At 39.5% G+C, this 24,456-nt stretch overlaps 1 protein-coding gene across 3 annotated transcripts in view; it reads right to left on the reverse strand.

The window, feature by feature from the left end:
- The window catches only part of SPHKAP (SPHK1 interactor, AKAP domain containing), a gene marked incomplete at both ends in the record, with an annotated part of 129,347 nt that overhangs the window by 9,983 nt on the left and 94,908 nt on the right, over window positions 1-24,456 (reverse strand). For 2 of the 3 annotated variants that reach the window (XM_082841137.1, XM_082841136.1), the window contains 4 exons: window positions 18-70; window positions 2,337-2,423; window positions 4,234-4,419; window positions 18,936-22,704. In XM_082841137.1, coding sequence (XP_082697263.1) covers window positions 18-70; window positions 2,337-2,423; window positions 4,234-4,419; window positions 18,936-22,704 — 4,095 coding nt within the window. The remainder of the gene's footprint in view (window positions 1-17; window positions 71-2,336; window positions 2,424-4,233; window positions 4,420-18,935; window positions 22,705-24,456) is intronic. The other variant, XM_082841138.1, reaches the window with a different exon arrangement.

The following is a 24,456-nucleotide window of genomic DNA, read 5'->3' on the forward strand; positions in this document are numbered from 1 at the left end:
ATGGGAACGTGGCTTACCCTCTATGTTTTCTGACTGTCCTTTAAGAATCTCGTTTTCTTCTACTAATTCACTTCGGGAGAAAACAACAATATATGGTTGGTAATGTTTAGGAAGAACAAGCTGTAAGTGCTAGATGAGGTGATGGGTCTTATTGGTCTAAAAGCTTCTGAAGTTTCATATATTTATTGTTTTTGTGGAATAAACTAAACCAATACTAGGGAAATACCAACGTGGCTATTACGTAGGACTACTGGGTCTGCAATGAATAACACTACCCCTAAAATAAAGGCTAGATAAACTGCATGGTTTTAGTTGGGATAATTGGTGTGGGAGACTCTGAGAGATGCAATCTTTTCTTCTTCTTGACCTCCTTTCCATAAACCTTCACAGGTTTGAACAGTCAAGGAAGGATTTTGTAGGTATCTAGATCAGATTTGAGGACTTATTCTTCTTCTGTATTTGCTTGTCATTTACAGAACCATATATTTCCATCTTGAGACAATGATATTTTTCTATACTATGATAGCAACATAAACTTGCATTTTCATTTAGGAAAATATTTTTCTACCTATACTTGGTTCTTTGACCTGAAATAAGGGAAAAGACAATCACAAACTTTAGAACTTAAGAAGGGTGACAAAATATCCCAATTAGTTGAAAATTTTCTTTTTCTTTCTTTTTACTGGGAAGATGTAGTAGGCTGGGGGTGGTTTAGAACTAGATACTCATAATGGAAGTGAGGATTTCATTAAATATAGTCATGTTCAACATCTGAAGTGCTTTCACATAGTGAGTACTTATTAGGGAGATTTGTAAATAGTGGGAGGACTCAGTGAATGCTTTTAAAATAAGAGTATATGACCCAACAGCTGAAAGGAAGTGACCATCTTGGGAAGCCCATGGTTGTTCTGTATTTTTGTCTGGTCTAGAAATTAAACTGCAGGTGCTCTTAAAAATGTGTCTCTATGCGAGAGGATTCTCCCTTATATTCTCTGTTACTGCTAAGATCTGGCTAATCCCATTGTATTCCTGATGTCGAGAGAAAGTGTAATTGTTCTTTCATGAACACCTAATTATTTGTAGAAGAATGGCCAATTTCCCAAGGGTCTAGATTTTCTGCTAGATCTCTATCCAAGTGACATAAGTGAAATGACATATGGTAGGTACAATTTCTACTACTATGGAGCTGCAGAATGCTGATATGGGTAGAGGTGGTCTTGGTTTTCTCTATCTGTAGTCTGTGGGGTCCTAGGCTCATACTGGGGAGAAAGATGGACAAAATACCTAAACAAATGTTTCCTGTAGGAGAAAAATAAATTTACCCCAAAGTGTTTTTGTTTGTTTTGCCTCCTTTAAAAAACAAATCAAACCCAAGATAATGTTTATGTTCATCTCTACCTGTGAATGATGGCTGTGTGGAACAATAAAGAATGCACTGCAACCTTTAATCACTGAGAAATATTCCCGCAGGCAGGATACCTGATTAAATAGTGAAATAAATATGATTTAGCTATAGATAATAATTGAAAAAATAGATCAGGGAGCAACTTTAGTCCTATACTTCATTTTCATTTTGCTGAAATTTCAGAAATCTCCAAATAATAAGTCATAATGGTCAAAAATAGGTTTCAATTCATTTAATTTTCCAGGACAATCACAAACTCTAGATATAGTCCTGACCTCATGTTGCCCTCCCTTTATGCACCATATTTTAGGACACACATATTGTACTTTTTTCCCTTGGTCTTTTAGAAGGTCCTCATATTGTGGGGAGCATATATAAAAATGACACGTTCCACCACGGTGCCATTTGGTATTAGACTCATTAGTGGCAATAATCCCAGGTGTCTACAAGTAAAGGAAAAGCCATTCACACTATATTCTATTGAACAATAGTCTTTGCTGGTTGGCATAGTACAATTTAAATGGATTTTTGTTTCTCTGTGACCAACTAGGTAAAATGACATTATATGGATATATGTCCATATAATGGACATATCTGATTATATGGATAAGCTTTATCCAAAATGATTACATTATATTATATTATATATACGTTTATATATATATATATATATATATATATATATATATATATATTAACGATTATATTATAGGAGGCAGAATTGAAATCCAGAAGGCAGGTGGTGGGAAGGGTGAGACTACTGCAGACCTGAGTTCTTACTCCAGTGACATGAAACCATACATGTCTGGGAACCTCAGCAGGACAGACATGATGAAACCAGTGGTCGGGAACAACTTGAATGATCAAAATGGATGGCCAGATGGAATCGGAGTAGTGGTCTCACAATCACTGCATCTCAGTGGCTACTTACTTAATCATGGGAGAAGATGGCATGCTTTCCTGATAAATGTCCAGGTCCATAATGCCAAGACTGCTAGTGGCACTACTGTTGCCATTGCTGACAAAGCAAAAGTTTACACATTAATGCCAGTGTCCACCACCTGGCCACACTGCTGACACTGCTGCTCCACCATTCTAAGAGGTTCTTCCTTTGGTCCCCAGAAGAATACTGCTTAGTGTCTAGGACTCCTGAATTGATCTTTATTTCTGACCAAATCAGGGGAAAACACAACAAAAGACATTTTTGGCTCAAGCCAATCATCATCATCATCATCATCATCAACGTTTCGTAATTTCTGCAGTGGTCATACCTGGTGGACCACACCTAGTGGGTGACAATCAGCATGACTCCTTTCTTCCCCATCCTAGTGACAGTAAGCATGTCTATCCATCAGCAAGAGACACCTTGAGTATACCTCCAGAGACTAAGATACTTCTGAGAACGCTGGCTGAGGGGGAAGATACGGGAATGCTTATCTGCCTGCTTCTTGGCTTTTGACAGAAACCAGCGATGCATGTTCTCTTTTCCCTTTGCCATTCGGGGGATTTTTGTCAGGGATATTCCATAGGACATGCATTTGTCTCATTTTTTTTCCTGAGGGACTACAGAATTTACAAGTACAAAGTTGGGCAATGCCAGAGTTTTATAACTCTATCTTAAAATCTTTGAGAAGTAGCAACACCTGATGCTTTGTGTGTTGTAGAGAAGGAGGGATCACATATTGCAACATTTTTGTAGGATGCACAGTCAACATATGGTCTAGTTACTAGCCTGGAATTTGTTTACTGAAACACAGAAGAGTTGAGCCCATTTTTAGGTTCTTGCAAAATGGAATGCATCCAATTTCACCAAACTCACTATATTTTCTCATACCTTCTCTATTTTCCAATGACATCTCTTCAAGTAAGGTTTTCAAAGAGTGAGTGCTGGGATATCGTGTAATGGGACAGTCTTCCGTCAGGAGTTCCATGAATAAGCAACTAAATCCCCTCATTTCAAATTCCTGTCTTGGTTTTCATGTGGGGTACTGAATGTCTTCACTGATTGAAATCTGATGACTCAAACATTGCTCTGGAGGTAATTAACTGTATAAACTTATGCTAAGTCCAGAGATTCAAATTCTCTTTGCTTTCTATCTCTATAGGATAACATTTCCCACCAGTTTTTGAAATTTTAGATAAATCGCTTAACATTGTGAAATTTTCCTAAGTCTAAACAGACTGAACTGTCAGAAGTAACATTTTCAAGGAGCCATACAGCCAGATGCATCGGAAACCCACTTTCCAACTGGCCTTTCTGGAAAGTCTGTGGACTTGTTGGCCCAGTATCAAATAAGATTTTGGGTAGAAACATGAAGATTCTTTTCATTCTCACCTCACAAAGGACTAGTTTTTAGTTTATGTCTCCTGATTGGCTCAGGTCCTCCCAAATCTGATCTCTCTTTAGCACCTCTCTAGCTTTTCTAGAGCAACAATACAGAGGGGAGGAACAGTCAGGTCAAACAACACAACACAGTATGGAAACGCCTCATGTAAACCCAGCCTGTCTTGCATCTGAAATACAAATGAACCAGAAAGAAAGTATCACACACACCAGGTGTAATAGCAGCTCTTCTTTAAAAACTCACAGTTGTCATCATTGAATGCACTAGCTGGAGCTTGCAGAGAAGGGAACACAGATGACTCTCAACCTTGGCCAAGCTAGTTGAAACCATAACTGGATATTAAGATAGCTCTCAGCACAAATTATGATGGGCAGTCTTTCCTTTTTGCTCTATTAGGGACCCTTTGCAGAGAATGCTTAAAATGCATTTCTGGAATCTGTGTTGAGACCTGTTTCCCTGGTAAGTCATTTAAAGAGCAGGTACCTCATGGATCGCTCACTGAGCTGCAGGAAGCTGCTGGTGTCATCTGGGTTTTCTTCCTCATTGGCGAGCTGGGACCAGCTGTCCGTGCTCTCTCCACTGCTGCCGGGAGGGCTGGAGAACTCATCGGGGGCTCTGCCTTCTGTTGAGACTTCAGCCTCTGGTACATCTCTGGCATCAGGGCTGTCACTGTAGAGGGTAAGATATTACTAAGAGTGCAGGCACAAGACTGACCTTTTCAGGGGAACCTCACTGCATGCTCTGTTGAGCATGGATCTCTGCCATAGTCAGCAGGATGTCCTAGGACATAGATGGAAACTTTCTTTTAGGCTAATCCTCTGCCAATGCCCTAGGTCCCACTTTGCCTTTTCAAGATTACTCTCTATCAGCTTTCTTATTTCTTCATTTGATCTCTTTCTACTGACTCCCTCCATTCATTTAAAAAACATGTTGAAGCAACCTGGCCTGCATACATAAGAATTATTGAAGGGCAGTGGTGTTTAAAATAAATATACCCAGAGCATCCTTCCCCTGAGATTACGATTCAGGGGTTCTGCAGGAAGGCCCAGAAACCTGCATTTTAAACAACCACCCCAGGTGATTCTAATGCAAGTTCCATATGGACGATGTTGGGAGAACAACACCCAGCCCAGTTCTAGTGGTTTACAAAACCATTTTGCCTGTAAATGCCTCTATACGTATTTTGTACTTGCAGCCGCCTTTTTTTTTTTTTTAACCCCATCCTCTCCCTCTGAAACCTCTGATTTATGTCAGCATCACTTTTCTGGATGAGCACCTTTTTATATCAAGCATTTAACCTTTGATCTGACAAGCTTTTTTCTTTGAAACCTTTCCTCGTTGGCTTCCCATGAATTTCTGCCTTTCTGGACACTCCATGGCTGGAACCTGGTTCTCTCTTTGTCCTTTAAACATAGTATAGCCAGCTCTGATTGATTCACTGCCCTCCTTTCCAGTCTGTCCCTATGCAGTCTCATCTATTCTGCCTGTGAAAATAGCTTCCAAATCTGAGCTCCAGGCAGGGCCCCTCTTCCTGATTCTGGGGCTCTTTTCCTCAGTTGGTCTTCGGAACATCTCCATTCTGTCTCACTAACATCTCAGAATCGACCTATGTAAAACAAATTCTAATTGCCCTCCCATCCTCTTCCTGTATTTCTTATTTCATTGACTTTTCTGAGTGTCCGGGCTTAAAATCTTGCAGAAAACTTCTGATTTTTCCTTGACCTTTACATTCAATCATTTGCTATGTTTTCAGTCCCATCTCTAAAGTTTCTCTCACATACTTATCTCTGTCTCTGTGCTCAGGTAGTTATGTTAATTTAGGTCTTTCTAAATTTCTAGAATTTCGATTTGGAAGGAACCTCACAGATTTCCTGTAGATTAGGATGCCAAAGCCCAGTGAGGTGGAATGATTTACCTGAAGTTACAACAAAAGTTGGTACCAGACATCGGATCTCAAGTTTTGAGACTCCTGGGCGCTGAACCTTGACTTCTTGCCTGGACTATATTGTGTCAGCCTCCTAACAGTTCAGCCATGACTATTCTTCCTCTTTCAAAACCTTCTTCACACATATGCCAGGTTAATGTTAATTAACGTTCTCAAGGCATATCTTTGGCCTTTCTTGTCAAAAACCTTCAAGAGCTTCCTAAAGCTAAACTCTTTCCTTCACGGTCTTGCCTTGCCTATCCAGTTTTATCTGTCTGACTCTAGTTCATTACTGAGTAAAAGCAGACTCTCTGCTTCTCCTCAAATGTGCCATACATTTCCTGCCTCTTGACCTTTGCCCCGTTGCTTCCTCTGACCAAATGCTGGAGACCAGGGTGCTTTGAGCACTGTTCCTGCAGTCCAGTGCTGTAGCTTCCACTTCTACCACGTGTTGTCTATTCAACTTGGACAAGTTAATAAAACTTTCCAAGAAAAATAAGAATACTAACCTCATAATGGTGTTTAGAAGAAATAAGCTAGAAAATAAAATCATTTAATGCATTTATCTTAGTGCTTATATGTAAGTATATATTATTCTTTATTAGTAAATTATATAATTCATTAAGAATCATATGTCTAATAACATTCTTTCCTGATCCTTGTTTCTTACTATTCCTTAGCCAAGATGCTCTCACCTCCCTGAAGTCGTCCTTAATCTCTCTCACTAGGGCCATCTCTCTCTTGAATGATCAAAGCAATTAGTCTGTCTTTCTTTCTTTTTGGTAGCACTTAATGCTTCCTAGTTTGCAGTCTAGTGTATATACCATACATTATTAAGAGATTTTTACTTTTTTATGTATTTGGAGTAGAGCTGTGAACACATTAAATATTTTTTAGATGAATATGTTATTGTTAAAATTGCCTAGCTTCATAAGTACAACCATATTCAAATTTAGATAGCCCTACCTGTTAAGTCTTATGTGGAAAGATATGAGAAAGATCTTTCTTACACACTAACTGCATTCTGAATAACTACGGTATTGAGGTGTGGCAGTTTCTATCACACTCTACTGCTAACACTTGGTGAAAGCAGGTTTTTAATAAGCTTGACTTTCCATTTGTTTGCCTGGCACAGTGACACACACACACACACACACACACACACACACACACACACACACACACACACAAGTGCTCTGGATTAGAGATCAGACCACTTCTTTTCTCACAGAGCAGCTTGCATTCATTCTCTGTGCCCCAATTCCCTACTGCACACTGCACCTGTAGTGAGGTTTGCACCACAGGAGAGGAACCTCAAAATTATCATGCCTGGACACATCTGCCTCTCTTTTTCTCCAGGGAGAGAGAGAGACATGATGGAGGAGAGAGCACTTTGCTCTAGATTAGAAACACATTCAAATCTTTTCTGTGGAGAGGAAGAGATGGCACTACCCTGGAATATAATTAAACAGCTCCAGGGAAATGCATCACTGTATCTCTTTAGAAGCCTCTATCTTCAGGGTTAGTATTTGATCAACCTTCAGTCCAGGTGCCAGTGCTCTTTGCTCAGAAAGCCAAATGTACAGAAATGTGAACAGATTCATGGAGACTTTTCTCCATAGGCTCATCAAAAACTAATAGCATAAAGAGAAGGACATTAATGTTTGCAAACAAAAAGCAAGAGTGTATTTCTCAGTTGACAATGAAAAATATGGTAACTCGGTGAGTGGAGACTGGAATGCTTTTCTTGGCCCTTGTGCACTGGCTGTAGAGAGTAATGGCAGCTACCAGTCCACACTGAGAGCTGTCCTCAGATTGGGAATCGCCTTGCCAGGGTTATACCCTATCCCAGTGAGCACCCCAATGACCAGCTGACACAGAGATATAAAAGTCCACCCTTGCCTCAATTTGCACTAAACATGACAGACCATCCCAGCTTCAGGGTTTCCTATAGGATGCGCTGTGTCCTCAGGTGCAAACGTATTTGGGGGGGACCATCTCCCTCTGTCCACTCTTGTCTTTCCTTCCTTCTTACCCATGTATGTACACTTTTCTCTGGCGAGCACTCCTTAACAAATTATATATATTTGCCTGAACTCTCCTTCTCAAGGTCTGTTCCCAGGAAATACAACTTAAGACACTTGATCACTTTTATGCAAAACATTTGATCGGTTACAGAAAGATCTACATAATTTTCCTCAATCTTAGAATTAGTGCTGTTATCCTTTCTCCAAAAATGGTTGTACTTTTTACAATATTTGCTAAAATGAGTTCTAGTATAGAGTGTAGAGTTTCAAATGTATAATTTTTTTGGTGTGATTAAATATCCCCTTGATATGTGAATGAATTACATAGGTAATAGCACACCAAATATTGTCCCTAAGATTCCTTCTCAAAGTATCTGTAAAGGTGCCATTTTGAGGTGTGGCTGTTTCTAGTGTGATCTGTTGCTAACATTTGGTGAAAAGAGATCCTTAATAAGCTTGATTTTTCTTTCACAAATGTTGAGATTTTTCTTAATTGAGCAGATAGAAAGGGGAAGAATGGATGTAGCCAAAGGAATATTCACTGAATTTAACTAAATTCAAATGAAAGATAAGTTAATTCGCTGATGACAAATAGAAACAATATACATATTCCCCAAAGTGGAAATGAGGCAAATACTCAGCACAAAGGGGAGGGCTCCTAAACCATTTGTTTACTTGGTTAAAAAATAATTTCCTGGACTAATTCCTTACTGAATTAGGACCTTATGTTATTAAAAAAATTCATTATAGGATATTCCTTACTAAATCAGAAGTTAAATCTCAATGATTGACATTAAACATCCAGCTTAAAAATGAATCTGTCAGTATATTTTATTTTATCTCAATTTCCCACTCTATTTACAGTAAATCTCATATCCCATGTCACATAACTAGGGATTCAGAATGAATAGTGATTATATCTAAAATACTAGTTTCCATTTTCTTTTGAGGGAAATTTATAGGTTTGTTCATTTTTCCCAGACTGAACCAGGAGGAAACAGAAAATAAAAACAGACCACTCAACCACTCACAAGCACTGAATTTGAGACTGTGATTAAAAATCTTCCAACAAACAAAAGCCCAGGACCAGATGGCTTCACAGGCGAATTCTATCAAACATTTAGAGAAGAGCTAACACCTATCCTTCTCAAATTCTTCCAAAATGTAGCAGAGGGAGGAACACTCCCAAACTCATTCTATGAGGCCACCATCACCCTGAATCCAAAACCAGACAAAGATGTCACAAACTACAGGCCAATATCACTGATGAACATAGAAACAAAAATCCTCACCAAAATCCTAGCAAACAGAATCCAACAGCACATTAAAAGGATCATACACCATGATCAAGTGGGTTTTATCACAGGAATGCAAGGATTCTTCAATATACGAAAATCAATCAATGTGATAAACCATATTAACAAATTGAAGGAGAAAAACCATATGGTCATCTCAATAGATGCAGAAAAAGCTTTTGACAAAATTCAACACCAATTATGATAAAAAAAACCCTGCAGAAAGCAGGCATAGAGGGAACCTACCTCAACAAAATAAAGGCCATATATGAAAAACCCACAGCCAACATTGTTCTCAATGGTGAAAAACTGAAAACATTTCCACTAAGGTCAGGAACAAGACAAGGTTGTCCACTCTCACCACTATTATTCAACATAGTTTTGGAAGTTTTAGCCACAGCAATTAGAGAAGAAAAAGAAATAAAAGGAATCCAAATCAGAAAAGAAGAAGTAAAGCTGTCCCTGTTTGCAGATGACATGATGCTATACATAAAGAATCCTAAAGATGCTACCAGAAAACTAGTAGAGCCAATCAATGAACTTGTTAAAGTAGCAGGATACAAACTTAATGCACAGAAATCTCTTGCATTCCTATACACTAATGATGAAAAATCTGAAAGACAAATTAAGGAAACACTCCCATTTACCATTGTAACAAAAAGAATTAAATACCTAGGAAAAAAACCTACCTAAGGAGACAGAAGACCTGTATGCAGAAAACTACAGACACTGATGAAAGAAATTAAAGATGGTACAAACAGATGGAGAGATATACCATGTTCTTGGATTGGAAGAATCAACATTGTGAAAATGACTATACTACCCAAAGCAATCAACAGATTCAATGCAATCCCTATCAAACTACCAATGGCATTTTTTACAGAATTAGAACAAAAAAATTCACAATTTGTATGGAAACACAAAAGACCCCGAATAGCCAAAGCAATCTTGAGAAAGAAAAATGGAGTGGAGGAATCAGGCTCCCTGACTTCAACTATACTACAAAGCTGCAGTAATCAAGACAGTAGAGTGCTGGCACAAAAACAGAAGTATAGGTCAATGGAACAGGATAGAATGCCCAGAGATAAACCCACGCACATATGGTCACCTTATCTTTGATAAAGGAGGCAAGAATATACAATGGAGAAAAGATAACCTCTTCAATAAGTGGTGATGGGAAAACTGTAAAAGAATGAAATCAGAACACTCCCTAACACCATACACAAAGATAAACTCAAAATGGATTAAAGACTTAATGTAAGGCCAGACACTATCAAACTCTTAGAGGAAAACATAGGCAGAACACTCTATGACATAAATCACAGCAAGATCCTTTTGACCCACCTCCTAGAACAATGGAAATAAAAATAAAATAAACAAAGGGGACCTGATGAAACGTAAAAGCTTTTGTACAGCAAAGGAAACCATAAACAAGACAAAAAGACAACCCTCAGAATGGGAGAAAATACTTGCAAATGAAGCAACTGACAAAGGAGTAATCGGAATTTACAAGCAGCTCATGCAGCTCAATATCAAAAATACAAACTACCCAATCCAAAAATGGGCAGAAGAACTAAATAGACATTTATCCAAAGAAGATATAAGATTGCAAACATGCACATGAAGGAATACTCAACATCACTAATCATCAGAGAAATGCAAATCAAAACTACAGTGAGGTGTCACCTCACACCAGTCAGAATGGCCATTATCAAAAAATCGACAAACAATAAATGCTGGAGAGGGTGTGGAGAAAAGGGAACCCTCTTGCACTGTTGGTGGGAATGTAAATCGATACAGCCACCATGGAGAACAGTTTGGAGGTTCCTTAAAAAACTACAAATAGAACTACCATATGACCCAGCAATCCCACTACTGGGCACATACCCTGAGAAAACCATAATTCAAAGAGAGTCACATACCACAATGTTCATTGCAGCACTATTTACAATAGCCAGGACATGGAAGCATCTGTCCATCAACAGATGAATGGATAAAGATGTGGCACATATATAGAGTGGAATATTACTCAGCCATAAAAATCAACGAAATTGAGTTATTTGTAGTGAGGTGGATGGACCTAGAGTCTGTCATACAGAGTGAAGTAAGTCAGAAATAGAAAAACAAATACGGTATGCTAACACATATATATGGAATCTAAAAAAAAAAGTTCTGAAGAATGTAGGGATAGGACAGGAATAAAGACACAGACATAGAAAATGGACTTAAGGACACGGGGAGGGGGGAGGGTAAGCTGGGACGAAGTGAGAGAGTGGCATAGGCTTATGTATACTACCAAATGTAAAATAGATAGCTAGTGGGAAGCAGCCACATAGCACAGGGAGATCAGCTCAGTGCTTTGTGACCACCTAGAAGGAGGGTGGGAGGGAGATGCAAGAGGGAGGGGATATGGGGATATATGTGTACATATAGCTGATTCACTTTGTTGTACAGCAGAAACTAACACACCCATTGTAAAGCAATGATACACCAATAAAGATGTTAAACAAATAAAAAAATAATAAAAAATAAAGAAAAATTTCTTTCCTAAGCACTTTAGCTGTATACATATGTTTTTATATGGTATGTTTTCCTTTTCATTCAATTAAAAATTTAATTTCCCTTGTGACATTCTTTGACCAACTTATAATTTAGAAATATTTTCAAATTTTTTTGGGGTGTGGATTTCCCAGGCATCTTTTTGTTATTGATTTTTATTTTAATTCCATGTGGTCAGACAACATATTCTATATGAGTTTAATTCTTTAAAATTTTTTTTAATTCTTTTTAAATTTATTAAGACTTGTTTTATGGCCTAATGGTCCATCTTGGTGAATGTTTCAAGTGTACTTGAAAAAAATGTATATTTTGCCATTTGGTGGCGTCCTTAATACATGTTAATTAGGTCAAGTTGATTGAGAATGTTACTCAAGTCTTGTAGTATATCCTTATTGACTTTCTGTCTACTATTCTATCAGTTACTGAGAGAAGAGTGTGAAATTTCCAACTGTAACTGTGGATTTGTCTATTTCTCCTTCCAGCTCGATCAGATTTTGTTTCATGTAGTTTGGAGTTCTATTATTTAGGTGATTACATATATACATTTTCCATGTGTTCGTGATGAATTGGCCCCTCTATCATTATAAAATATCCCTCTTTACTCCTGATAAAATTCCCCTGACAAAATTCCTTATCCTGAAGTTGATTCTATCTGATATTAATATAGCTACTCCATCATTCTTATGATATTTCTTTTTCCATTCATTTACTTTTAACCTATCGGTTATTTTATATTGGAAACACATTTCTTATAGATGGTTTATGGTAGGGTTTGCCCTTTTATTCAGCCTGACAATCTCTGCTTCTTATTGGAGTGTTTTGATCATTAAAAAATTAATGTAATTATCAATATGCCTGGGTTTAAATTATTATCTATTGGTCCCATTTATTCTTTGTCACTTTTTCCCTCTTTTCCTGCATTTCTCTGGATTAACTAAGTAATTTCTACCATTCCATTTTATCTCCAGAATTGACTTATTGGCTTTTTGTTTTACTTTTTTAGTAGTTATCTCAGGGTTTACAGTATGCATCGTCAATTTGTTACAGTCAATTTTCAGATTACATTATACAAATTCACTTAGAAAGGAAGACTTTTACACTTCCATTTCCTCTTCCTATCCTTTGTGCCATAATTGACATATATTTCAGTCCATCATGTCATAAAGCAATATTTTTTGTTTTAAATAATTATCTCTTAAAGAAATTTTAAAATTAACAAAATATTTTGTATTTACTATTTGTGGGATTCTTTGTTTCTTTGTGTACATCCAAGTTCCAATCAGCATTATTTTCCTTCAGCCTAAGAACTTCCGCTAACACTTCTTATTGTGCAAATCTCCTATTGGCATATTCTCTAAAATTCTGTTGTATAAAAATTACTAGTTAGCTTTATTTTTTAAAATAGGCTTTATTTTTTTTCAAGCAGTTTTAGGTTAACAGTAAAGTTAAGCAGAAAGAACAGAGAGTTTCCATGTCCCCTGCCCACACGTGTACATAATAGCCTCCCCCACTATCAACATCCTGTACCAGGTGCATTTGTCACAACTCATAAACTGAAATCAATGCACCATTTTCACCCAAAGTCCACCATTTACATTAGGGTTCACTTTGGTGTTGTACATTTTATGGATTTGGACAAATATATAATGACACGTATCCACCATTATAGTATCATACAGAATAGATTCACTGCCTTAAAAATCCTCTGTGCTCTACCTATTCATCCTTTCCTCCCTCCTAAACCCCTCGCAGCCACTGATCTTTTCACTGGCTCCACAGTTTTGCCTTTTCCCAGAACGTCATGTAGTTGGAATCATATAGTATGTAGCTTTTTCAGATTGGATTCTTTCACTTAATAATGTGTATTTAAGTTTCCCCTATGTCTTTTCATGGCTTAATAGCTTATTTATTTTTAGTGCTGGATAACATTCCACTGTCTGGATGTTCCAGAGCTTATTCATCTATTGAACTACTCAAGCAGGTCTTGGTTGTTCCCAAGTTTTGGCAATTATGAATAAACCTGCTATGAAATCTTGTATGCAGGTGTTTTGTGTGGGCATATGTTTTCAACTCATTTGGGTAAATACCAAGAATCATGATTGCTGGATCATATAGTAAGAGTATGTTTATTTTTGTAAGAAACAGCCAGGCTGTAATCCACAGTAGCGGTACCATTTTTGCATTCCCACCAGCAATGACTGTGAGTCCCTGTTACTTCACATACTCACCAGCGTTTTGTGCTGTCAGCGTTTTGGATTTTGGCCATTCTCATAGATGTGTAGTTGTATCTTATTTTTGTTTTAATTTGCAATTGCCTAATGACATATGATATTGAGCATCTTTTCATATGCTTATTTGCCATCTGTATATCTTCTTTGATGGGGATTCTGTTCAAGTCTTTTGCCACTGTAAATTTTGGATGACAGTCCTTTGTCAGAGATGGTCTTGGGGAACATTTTCTCCCAGTCCACAGCATGTCTTCTGGTCTCCTTGACAGTGTCTTTCACCGACAAGAAGTTTCTAATTTTAATGAAGTCCAGTTTATCAATTATTTCTATAGGTCATATCTTTGGTGTTGTATCTAAAAAGTCATTGTCAAAAGCAAGGTAACCTAAATTTTCTCTTACGTTCCTTTCTAGGAGTTGTATAGTTTTGCCTTTTACATGTAGGTCTATGATCTATTTTGAGTTAATTTTTGCTAATGGTGTTAGAGTTGTGTCTAGATTCATTCTTTGCATGTGGATGTCCAGTTGTTCCAGCACTGTCTGTTGAAAAAACTATTTTCTGTTGTATCGCCTTTGATCTTTTACCAAAGATCAGTTGGCTATATTTGTGTGGGTCTATCTCTGAGCTCTGTATTCTGTTCCACTGACCTATTTATTTACCCTTTTACCAGTATCACAGTCTTGATTACTGTAAGCTTTGTAGTAAGTCTTGATGTCAGGTAGCGTCAGCCTGATTTTGTTTTTCTCCTTTAATATTCTGGTTATGCTGGGTCTCCTGCCTCTCTGCATAAACTTTAGAATCATTTTATCAACATCCACAAAATAAGTTGCTGGGATTTTGAAAGGGACTGCATTGAATCTATAGTTCAGATTAAAAAGAATTGGCATCTTGACAATATTGAGTCTTCCTATTCATGAATAGCCTTTATTTTTTACTAGGTAAAAAGCACTAGGTTGGGAGTTTTTTTTTTCCTTCAGCACAGTAAAGATGTCATTGTTTGTCTTTTAGTTTATATTTTTTGCGGTAGAAAGCTGCAACTTTTATTTTTGTTCTCCAGTATGTAATGTTTCTTCTTCCTTAGGCTGCTTTAAAGACTATTCCTTTATCACTGGTTTTTAATAATTTGATTGTGATGTACACTGATGTGGTTTTCTTTTTGTCTGTTCTGCTTAGAGTTCACTGTACTTCCTGATTTATAAGTTTATCATTTTCATCAACTTTCATAATCATGTGTACTTTAAATTTTGAAGCATATTTATAATAGTTATTTAAAGTCTTTATTGGTTAATTTCATCATCTCTGTAATTTCTAGGTATATTTATATTGAATAATTATTGTCTCAGTTATGGGTGACATTCTTCTGCTTCTTTGAATGTGTAAAATCTTTCAGCTTAACTGGACGTTAAGCTGAAAATTTATATTGTTGAGTGCTGAATTTTGTTGTCTTTCTTTAAAGACTACTGGACTCATTCTAGGTTAAATTAGCTTCAGTTCAGCCTGATTTTTCAATGTTTCTCTTCAAGTTTTGTTAAGGCAAGTTCAGATCAGTTTTTATTTTTCAGGGATAGTTTAGCCCTAATTCTACGGTATGATTTCTTTCAGGGTCTCTGCTAAATCCTGCATATGTTTAACATGGTTTCTCCACTGTGGCTGGTTGGAACTAAACTTTTCCTAGTCCTGTGTGAGCCTGTGGCATTGTTAGCTTACAGCTTTCTAGCTTCATGGAGTTTCACCTATACATGCATGGCTTAAGGTTCAGTAACAGACTCGAGGGGAGCCCTCTACAGACTTCTGGAGTTCTTTCTCTGATAGCGCCCTCCAATCTCTCAATCTTCAGCTGAGTGACCACTGAGTTCTGCTCAGATTTGTCCTCTTTGTACTTCTGTCTGAAAAGGGAATCCAGGGGCTTCCCTGGGGGCGCAGTGGTTGAGAGTCCGCCTGCCGATGCAGGGGACGCGGGTTCGTGCCGGGTCCGGGAAGATCGCACATGCCGCGGAGCGGCTGGGCCTGTGAGCCATGGCCGCTGAGCCTGCGCGTCCGGAGCCTGTGCTCCGCAACGGGAGAGGCCGCAACAGTGAGAGGCCCGCGTACCGCAAAAAAAAAAAAAAAAAAAAAAGGGAATCCAGGCAGAAAGTTGGACTATTATAAAGCTCACCATGTTTGTTTTCCTTATCTCAGAATGCTGCTTGTTGTGAAATGTCTGACAACAGTTGTTTCATATATTTTGTCCACTTTTCTAGTTATTTACAGAGGGAGAACAAGTTCAGCTTCAATTACTCCATCATGGGTGGAGACAGTAGTCCTTTAACATTTATCTTTTGTTATAGTTTTCTCTGCAGATATGCCATTAAAGTTTTGATTCCAATAATCTAATTTTAAATAATTATGTTTATATCTAGCAATGTTTAATTTCAATGATTATACTTATCTCTTGTAGTAATTAACTGACTTTTAACTCTACCTCATTCTATTTTTTTTTTTTTTTTTTGCGGTACACGGGCCTCTCACTGTTGTGGCCTCTCCCGTTGTGGAGCACAGGCTCCGGACGTGCAGGCTCAGCAGCCATGGCTCACGGGCCCAGCCGCTCCGCGGCATGTGGGATCTCCCCGGACCGGGGCACGAACACGTGTCGCCTGCATCGGCAGGCGGACTCTCAACCACTGCGCCACCAGGGAAGCCCAACTCTACCTCATTCTATTTTGATTGCAGTTTTTCCCACTTCTGTTTTGTATACCTTAAGTTTTCAAATATTTAAAATATGTTATATTCTGTATCTGAGCATCCCCACATCTGCAATCTTTGCTAGCGATAATTCTACTTTGATATTTGTGAGTCTTTCTTATAGTGCCTTGATTCCTGTGTATCTTGAAATTTGAAGTTCTGAGCCTATATTTGATAGGCATTATCTATCGAAATCCTTTGAGACTCGGGATTAAATATCAAGAGATTTATTTTTGCCTCTGCCAAGGTCTCACAGTGTTGTTAACCTAAGATTGCTTTAAGGTAATTTACCAGTTTGTGGTTTCCTACATCACGCAGATGGTGCAAATTAGAACCCCAAACATGCATTAAGGCAAGCTGTGTTTATAAGTGCTCAGGGGAATTTCTCTTCTACTCTGAGCTCTGCTCAGAAAGATATGTTTTCTTATCATGTCCTTTTTCTGGTGGGTGGACTAGTTTCTAGCTAGAACACCACAATGCTAGAGATACAAGTCCTTCAGTTCAATTCTTCATTTTGTTGGCACCCTTTGTCTCTTCCTTTAGGTCTCGTCTCAAATGCCAACATCCTGTCTTAAGTGGCCACTTCCCCCAAAAGGTAACTCTCTACCACATTCCTCTTTTTATTCTCCTCTCATCACACTCTACATCACACACTTTTCCCAAAGGGTTTTTCCATGCATCTTGTCTGTCTCTCGCACTGGTGTGCAGGAGCCATGGAAACAGACACTAAATCTCTATTTTCTTCTGTGCTTGCAGCCCCAAGGGCAGTGCGTATCACAGGTGAGCATGCAAATATTTGTTGGATGAATAATTATTTTTCTTGAAGCAAATATAAATGAATACACGACATAAAATATATTTCTAAAAAAATTATGTTAGGTCTGTGAGTGCAACATGGGAATGCTCAAAATTCTCAGTCTGGTGTTTATTACCTTGTGGTCTCAAATTATCAAAAAGTTAGGTAAGTGCTTTTCAAAAATCTCAGAGAAGGTGGCTGAGTTAAGAACACATCGCTGCTCACCAGTAGGATAATATTTTCCCCCAAATCAAGAACTAGGTTATCCTAAATCACCCTTAAGCTCTTTATAATTGATATAATTTGGTACCTGGACAAATGTGCTAGCCTAAAATACAATAGGTATTTTTATTTGGGCCTGACATGATGAATTCTGAATTCTGTTTCAAATAACAAGAAAGTAAGAATGTGATTTTTATTTCATCATGTTGAGATTTTATGAAGTTTTTAGTAAGAATTATGAAAATGTCCCTCAGAGAATAGCCTAAAAATATCTTCAGGACATGACACCTCCCCACTTCCAAACAATCAAGAGTGCCTGTATCATTTCCCTCTCTCTTGTGTATAAGAGGGTAGGAAGTCTTTCACAGGGAATTGAGTTCCATGTTTAGCTATTTTGACATGTCAAATCCCCTGATAACAACTCTGAGCTTAGAAAATGTGATCTAAATATAACTAATTTCCCCTTTTGCAAATCCTGAGAATTCTGTAGTTTTAATAAAATTCTCACGGCGTTCATAACAGGTTTCTCTTGGGAAAAAGATCTCCTGGAATAAAGGCAACCATATACCTTAACCCCAAACAACAACAACCATAAAGTAAACATTTATTGAGTGTTTATAATGGCCTAGGCACTGAGGTAAGGGCTTGTGTACATTTCTTTATTTAAACCTTAAGAATCTTCTTATGATGTAATTATTACTATTATTCCCCCCAACAGGTGAGTAAACTGAGGCAGAGATCAGCAAAATGGCTTAGAGTGATGGTTTCAAGGTTATTTAGTGGAGATCATGTTTCATAACAATTCTTTATATTGCTCCACAAAGAAAAATATATTCAATACTTAGTCCTTATGTTTTGGAAAAAGATTCAGCTCTCAAATTTCTAAGGCTGATGATGTTGTTTTGCACTTATGCTACCATGGTATACCATGCATCTAAAGGGCCAGCACTCTGGGACATGGTGTCCTTGCAAAGACCTTTAGAATAAGACAAAAAAGAAAAACTTGAGAGACCCTGGAGAAAAATGATACCAAAATATTTAATGTCAGATTCCAATATTAAAATTTATTTACATTTAACTGTTTTTAAATGGACAAGTTGATGTAATTTTCTTACTTTGCTTGAAAACTGCCATGAATTAATTTCAGAAGGTAGCATTCTATGGGAGATTAATTGTAATGGGGAGAATGATACCTCATTTCTTCTGTTATATACATAAGTCAAATTTGTTTTAGAGATTATTTAAAAAACCTTCCATCTTTCTATTATAAGTGTATAGTAACCCAGGGAGGTCAATTACTATCTCAGAAATTCAATTCTTGTGTCAGTAAGCCCCTAAGATTTAGAATAAATACTAATTAAGATGCAAACTCCAGTCCCATGCACCCTATCTCGTCTAAGAGGTCATTGACTCACCTAGGGTTTTGGCAGGAATTCACAGTAGTGTCTCCACCCCTCGCCACATGTGGGACCTTTTCTTCTTTCAAGCACTCTTCTGCTTCCTCGAGGGGGCTGCGTTTGGAAAGGACGTGTTCAGGTTCTCCAACACATTCTTCTCTCTGATCTATTTCAATCTGAATTAAAGGCACTTCCCTTGAGCAAAGTGATCGCCTGGTGTGGCTTAGAAGGACAGCATCCTGGCACGAGGAAGTTTCCTTTCTAGAATCTAAACTGTTGTGATTTGCAAGAGGCGCAGCTTTGCTTGGAGACGACAGTGGGGGATGTTTGCTTTCAGTAATGGAGTTTTTCCTCGGGTAATCAACAGGTTCCTGAACAAGCAGAGCTGGCCCACTTTGCACTCTGCTCGAAGCCAATCTGCTTGCACACTTCTCCACCTGCAAGAAAGAGCCACCGGAAGCAGGCTCAGCATCAGCTGCCCGGGCGTCGTCCACTATAATTTTGTTCTTCCGCATGAGGGCTTCGATTGAGTTTGCCCACGTCTCGTGAATTAACATGTCTGTGATCTGGTCGGTCCCACCTCTCCGATACAAGCAAGAGTCAGATTTGCAGAGACCCGATGAGGAAGAGCTATTGACCTGCTGTACGCTGAGGAAATCTTGCTGGCTGTTTTGAGCAAAGCCATCTAAGGAGTTGGCTTTGATGGGCACGTTCACCGCCAGCCTGGCGCCCAGGGATCTGCTGCTGGGCATGGATGACTGTCTGTAACACACCGGGGATCGCAGAGAAGGCGACAGCAAGCCAGTCGTCCAGTCCTGGCTGCTTCGTCCGGAGGAGGCACCGTCTTTGTTCTCTCGTTCAATGTCCCTCAACATGTACCTGTAGAACTCCTCGGTGATGCTCTCGGTGCTGGACTGCTTTGAGGGACAGCTTGGCCTCACACTGAGGTGGTCATTTTTCCGGCAGGCCTGTTGCATAGCTGAGTTCAGAATACTGCTGGCATTCTTGCCTGCGTAGTAATCCAGCAGTAACTCAAACCCTCTTCCTTCGTTTTCCATCTGGTTCACCATGAACCTGGAAAACTCATCGGTGATGCTCTCACAGCTCGACTGCTTGGAGACGGAGCTGGCCCTGCTAACTGGCTGGCTTAGGGTACTCATTAAACCCAGGCTATTCACATACGCCCCGGCGTTAGAGTCCTCCTCTGGAATGCTCTCACAGCTGGAGGCCTTCAGCCGGTTCCACCTGTCTCCACTGAGTAACCGACTCCGAGGATAGCTCTGGGCTTGCCAGACACCGTCCACCATACAGAACTCTGTGAGGTTCACGATCTTGGCTGCCACTTCGTCTGCAAAAGTGTTTACAGAATCTGGGATGTCCTCAAGGTTCATCGACTCGTCCACAACCCTGTTCATCAGCTTCTCTTTAAGTTCCGGGTACTCATCTGTTTTCCTCTTGATCTCGCTGAGTCGTGGTGGCTTGTGTTTCCTCACAGTGGCCCCACCGGCCTGGCTCTCTTTCTTCCTCTTCAAGGATCGGCAGGATACATTGGGGGTAACCAGAAACTCATTCCCTCTTTTCCATGCACAGAACCAGGGTTGTTTTCCATTGGAGTTGTCAAGGCAAATCGCTGCTATTTCAGTTGCCATGGAAACAATGGTCTCTGCTAATTCTTCTGCAAAGTCTGCAATGCAGTATATGTCTGGGTGTTTTGCCGGTAGCAGGGATTGAGCAGGAAGCAGCAAATCGTTCCCTAACAAAGACAGGTTACCTTGAACTTCATTGTTTAGAGGTGAGGCACAATTGTACTTTTCTGGAGCATTTGGATTGATGCTGTCCTCAACGTCCTGGGAACTGATGTACGTGCCGACGGTCGGTGTCATTTCTCCCTCTGAAGGGGCTCTGCATTCATTCTCATTGTGACTGGATTGTTGATGAGGGATTTTTGTATCCTCTTCCACCATTCCCTTCAGATATATCTCCTTGGGGGCTGTTTTAACAGACTCTCTGGGAATACAGGACAATTCAGGTTGCAGTGTGGGGTCCTGGAAGAGGCCTGGCTTCTCTGGGCTCTTGCTTTCTTGCTTTGGACGCTCATCATCTACAAGATCGTTGATAACAAGACTGGTGCTCTGCAGGTTGCTGAGCGGATGGCTGCTGGAGTAGTCAGTGGCCTTTGTCCATGCTTGACAAGTGGCCTGATCAGGTGGCTGAGAGTCTAGTTCGGTTTCCCTCCCTCTGATGGTCTCCTCAGAAAGGATGGTGGGACATTCACCAAGCTGTACAAGGCGGCTCATCTTCTTGAAAGTGACGCATATCACATTGAAGAGCAGCTGATTTGTACTTTCCATTAAGGCGTCCAGGGTTTCAGATGAGTGCCTGCCATTGCTGGGGTCAATTATTTTATTTTTCTGGTGAACTTCATCAATGGAATGCTTCAGGATAACATTAGACAGGGTCTGTGCCAGTTCATTCCCAAGGACATTTTCTGAGCACAAGGTCTGAGGCTTTGAAACAGTTTCTGTGATTCTCCTATGCATTGATTCCATGAGGTCTCCAATGCTGCTGTAGGCATCAGGTCTTGTTAAGACCAGAGTGGCCTCCTTGAGCAACGCCTCTGCAATGGCTTCATTCCCCAGCTCCGTGCTCTTCCTGGTCACTGAACCACAAAGTGGGGGGACTGCTGCAGACACCTCAGCTGCAGACAAGAAGCCACTTGAAGCCATAGGGCACTTCGCCTCTCCTGCTTCACCCAGGCCACAGACAGCAACAGCGCTTACCACCTGAGTCATGCCACACAGAGCAGATGGGAAGGAATATTTGCTGATGGAGTGTTCCTTAAATACTTGAGATGACTGAGTTTGCACTGGTTCATTTCCTCCCAGTGGATGGTTTGAAACCAGGGATTCTCGCTCCATTTTGAATCTTTCTGTGGCCTGTGGACTGGAGATGGTTCCAATCACAGTGGCTGCACAAGCTAATGCTACTTCTAGAGCACTCTGGGGGTGTTTGCTGGAGTTCTCTCCAGAGAGGATGCCTGAAGTTTCAAGTGAGACTTGTGTCTTGGGCCCTGAGGAGGTACCTGGCTCAGGGCCAGCAACGCTGCCTTCTGAACTCTGAACAATGACAATTTTGGGGAGTTCATTCCATGACCGAGGGACCACGATATCTTCTGTGGAGCAACCACTGGGGAGCAGTGCACTTCCTAGAGAAACACTGACTGCAGAGTCCTGGGGTAGCGTAGGCTGAGACTGAGATAATCGAATAAAAGCATCTTGCAACACAGATTCTGCTAAATTCGTAGCATAATCGCCGGTTGTGGCTTCTCCATCTTTTATGGGAAGAATAGAGTTTGTCCCGTCTTCATGGTCTCCTGGGTCTAAACTGCTGTCATGCTCAGAGAAAGTATCACATGCAGAAGGTCCATCTCTCTTAACCATCCTTGAGAAATAAGCATTGCCTGGAATACATAGTGCCTGTGATTCTCCCTCTTGACCTTTAAAATTTTCTGAATAATAATCATTTGTGGTTGGCTTATCATTCCCCACAGCTTCACCTTTCCACTCTGATGGCTTGGTTGAGGGATCTAGACTCTGCAAACTTGTATCTTCTGCCACTTTTCCCAGAGATCCTTCTGTTTTAATCAATGGTGTATGATATTTGCTAACATATTGATCTTCCAAAGCATAAAGTAACTTTTCCTTTTTGTAATTCCATTCCTCCTGAGTGGCTTCCTTTGGCTTTTTATTTTCCAAAGCATTGTCTGAGACATTTATATCTTCATAACCTAGTGAAGAGAAAATGAGGGCCACTATTACTTTTTATTTATTTTCTTTTTTAAGACTTCATTTTTTTAAGAGCAGTTTTAGGTTAAAATTGAGACAATATACAGAGATTTCTCATATATCCCCTGCCTCCACACATGTGTAGATTTCTCTATTATGAGCTCCACCCGCAAGAGTGGTACATTTGTTACAATTGAAAAACCCATAATAACACATCAGAATCACCCAGAGTCCACAGTTACCTTAGGGTTCATTCTTGCTGCTGTACATTCTATGGGTTTAGACATGTATGATGGCATATATCCATCATTACGGTGTTGTACTGGTTTCACTGGCCAAAAAATCCTCTGTGCTCCACCGATTCATCCCTTCGACTACCATCTGCACCCTTGCCAAACTCCTGGCAACCACTGATCTTTTTTACTGTATCCATAGTTTTGCTTTTTCTAGAATACAGGCTTTTCAGATTGGCTTACTTCATTTACTAATATGCATTTAATTTTCCTTCCTATCTTTTCATGAATAGCTTGTTTCTTTTAAGTGCTGTATAATATACCTGCTATTATATTTTAGATAGCAGGTTTCCATGAGTCTAAAATAACATTTAATTCCTAAAGATGCTTTACAGAATCAGGTATCTTTATTTTTTTTAAATAGCATTTTGAATGTTTCTTTAAGAAAAATGAATCTGAAAAGTCTTTTGAGTTTCATTGTGGACTGCCACTCAACAAAGTCGCTTTCAATGCGGGCTACAAATGCAAGTGCTAGCTAGAGTGCGGGAGGGCATTTGGGAGCTGAGGACTGGTCACCATGTTTCAGGGAGAAAGTAACACAGACAATTGTGTCTTGAAGCTTCCCAGTGGGTACAGGAGGAGAAGGGAGGACGTTCAGGTCTCCTAAATCATGGCCTTGTTGAAAGAGTTATTCTAAAGTTGGCACAGGATTTGCCCCAAGGACAGTGGCAACAGCATATGGGGTATCCCTTCCTCTGTGGGAAGAGGAACCCATTGTTCACTGAGCTACAGACATAGACGTAGAGAATGGACCTGTGGACACGGAGGGGAAGGGGAGGGTAGGACGAATTGAGAGATTAGGATTGACATATTACACTACCATGTGTAAAATAGATAGCTAGTGGGAACATGCTATAAAGCACAGGGAGCTCAGCTTGGTGCTCTGTGACCACCTAAATGAGTGGGATGGGGTGGGTGGGAGGGAGGTCCAAAAAGGAGGGTACACGTGTATACATATAGCTGATTCATTTCATTGTACAGCAGAAACTAATACAACATTGTAAAGCAATTATACTCTAATTAAAAAAAAAGAATGAATAAATGAAAGCTAAGCACTTTCCTGGGTTATTTCCTTCTGTACTGACAACAATAATAGTTAAATATAATAAATATGTATGGTTAAATGATATATATATAACAAACATATGGTTAAATATAATAGTGCTAAGAGCACTGCTATACTCCCAAATTGTGGACAAGGAAACAGGGACTCAAAAAGACTGGGTAACTGGCCCCAGGTTTCACAGCCTCAAAGAGGCAGTGCTAGGATTTAGGTCAATCGAACTCAGTTTCAACTAATACATGGTTTTAATGGAAAATTTAGGGACGTTAACTTTCCTCCAAGTGATAGTCTCCATCTCTTGGCAGGCAGGAGGATTTTGTTTTAAAACACATAGATTTCCTTCAGCATCCCTAAGGCATCTTTAGGGAGAATGGGGCCATCTAACCATTAAATCTGTT

The sequence above is a fragment of the Leucopleurus acutus genome, assembly GCF_964270905.1.
Source record: "Leucopleurus acutus genome assembly, chromosome: 6".
NCBI lineage: Eukaryota > Metazoa > Chordata > Mammalia > Artiodactyla > Delphinidae > Leucopleurus > Leucopleurus acutus.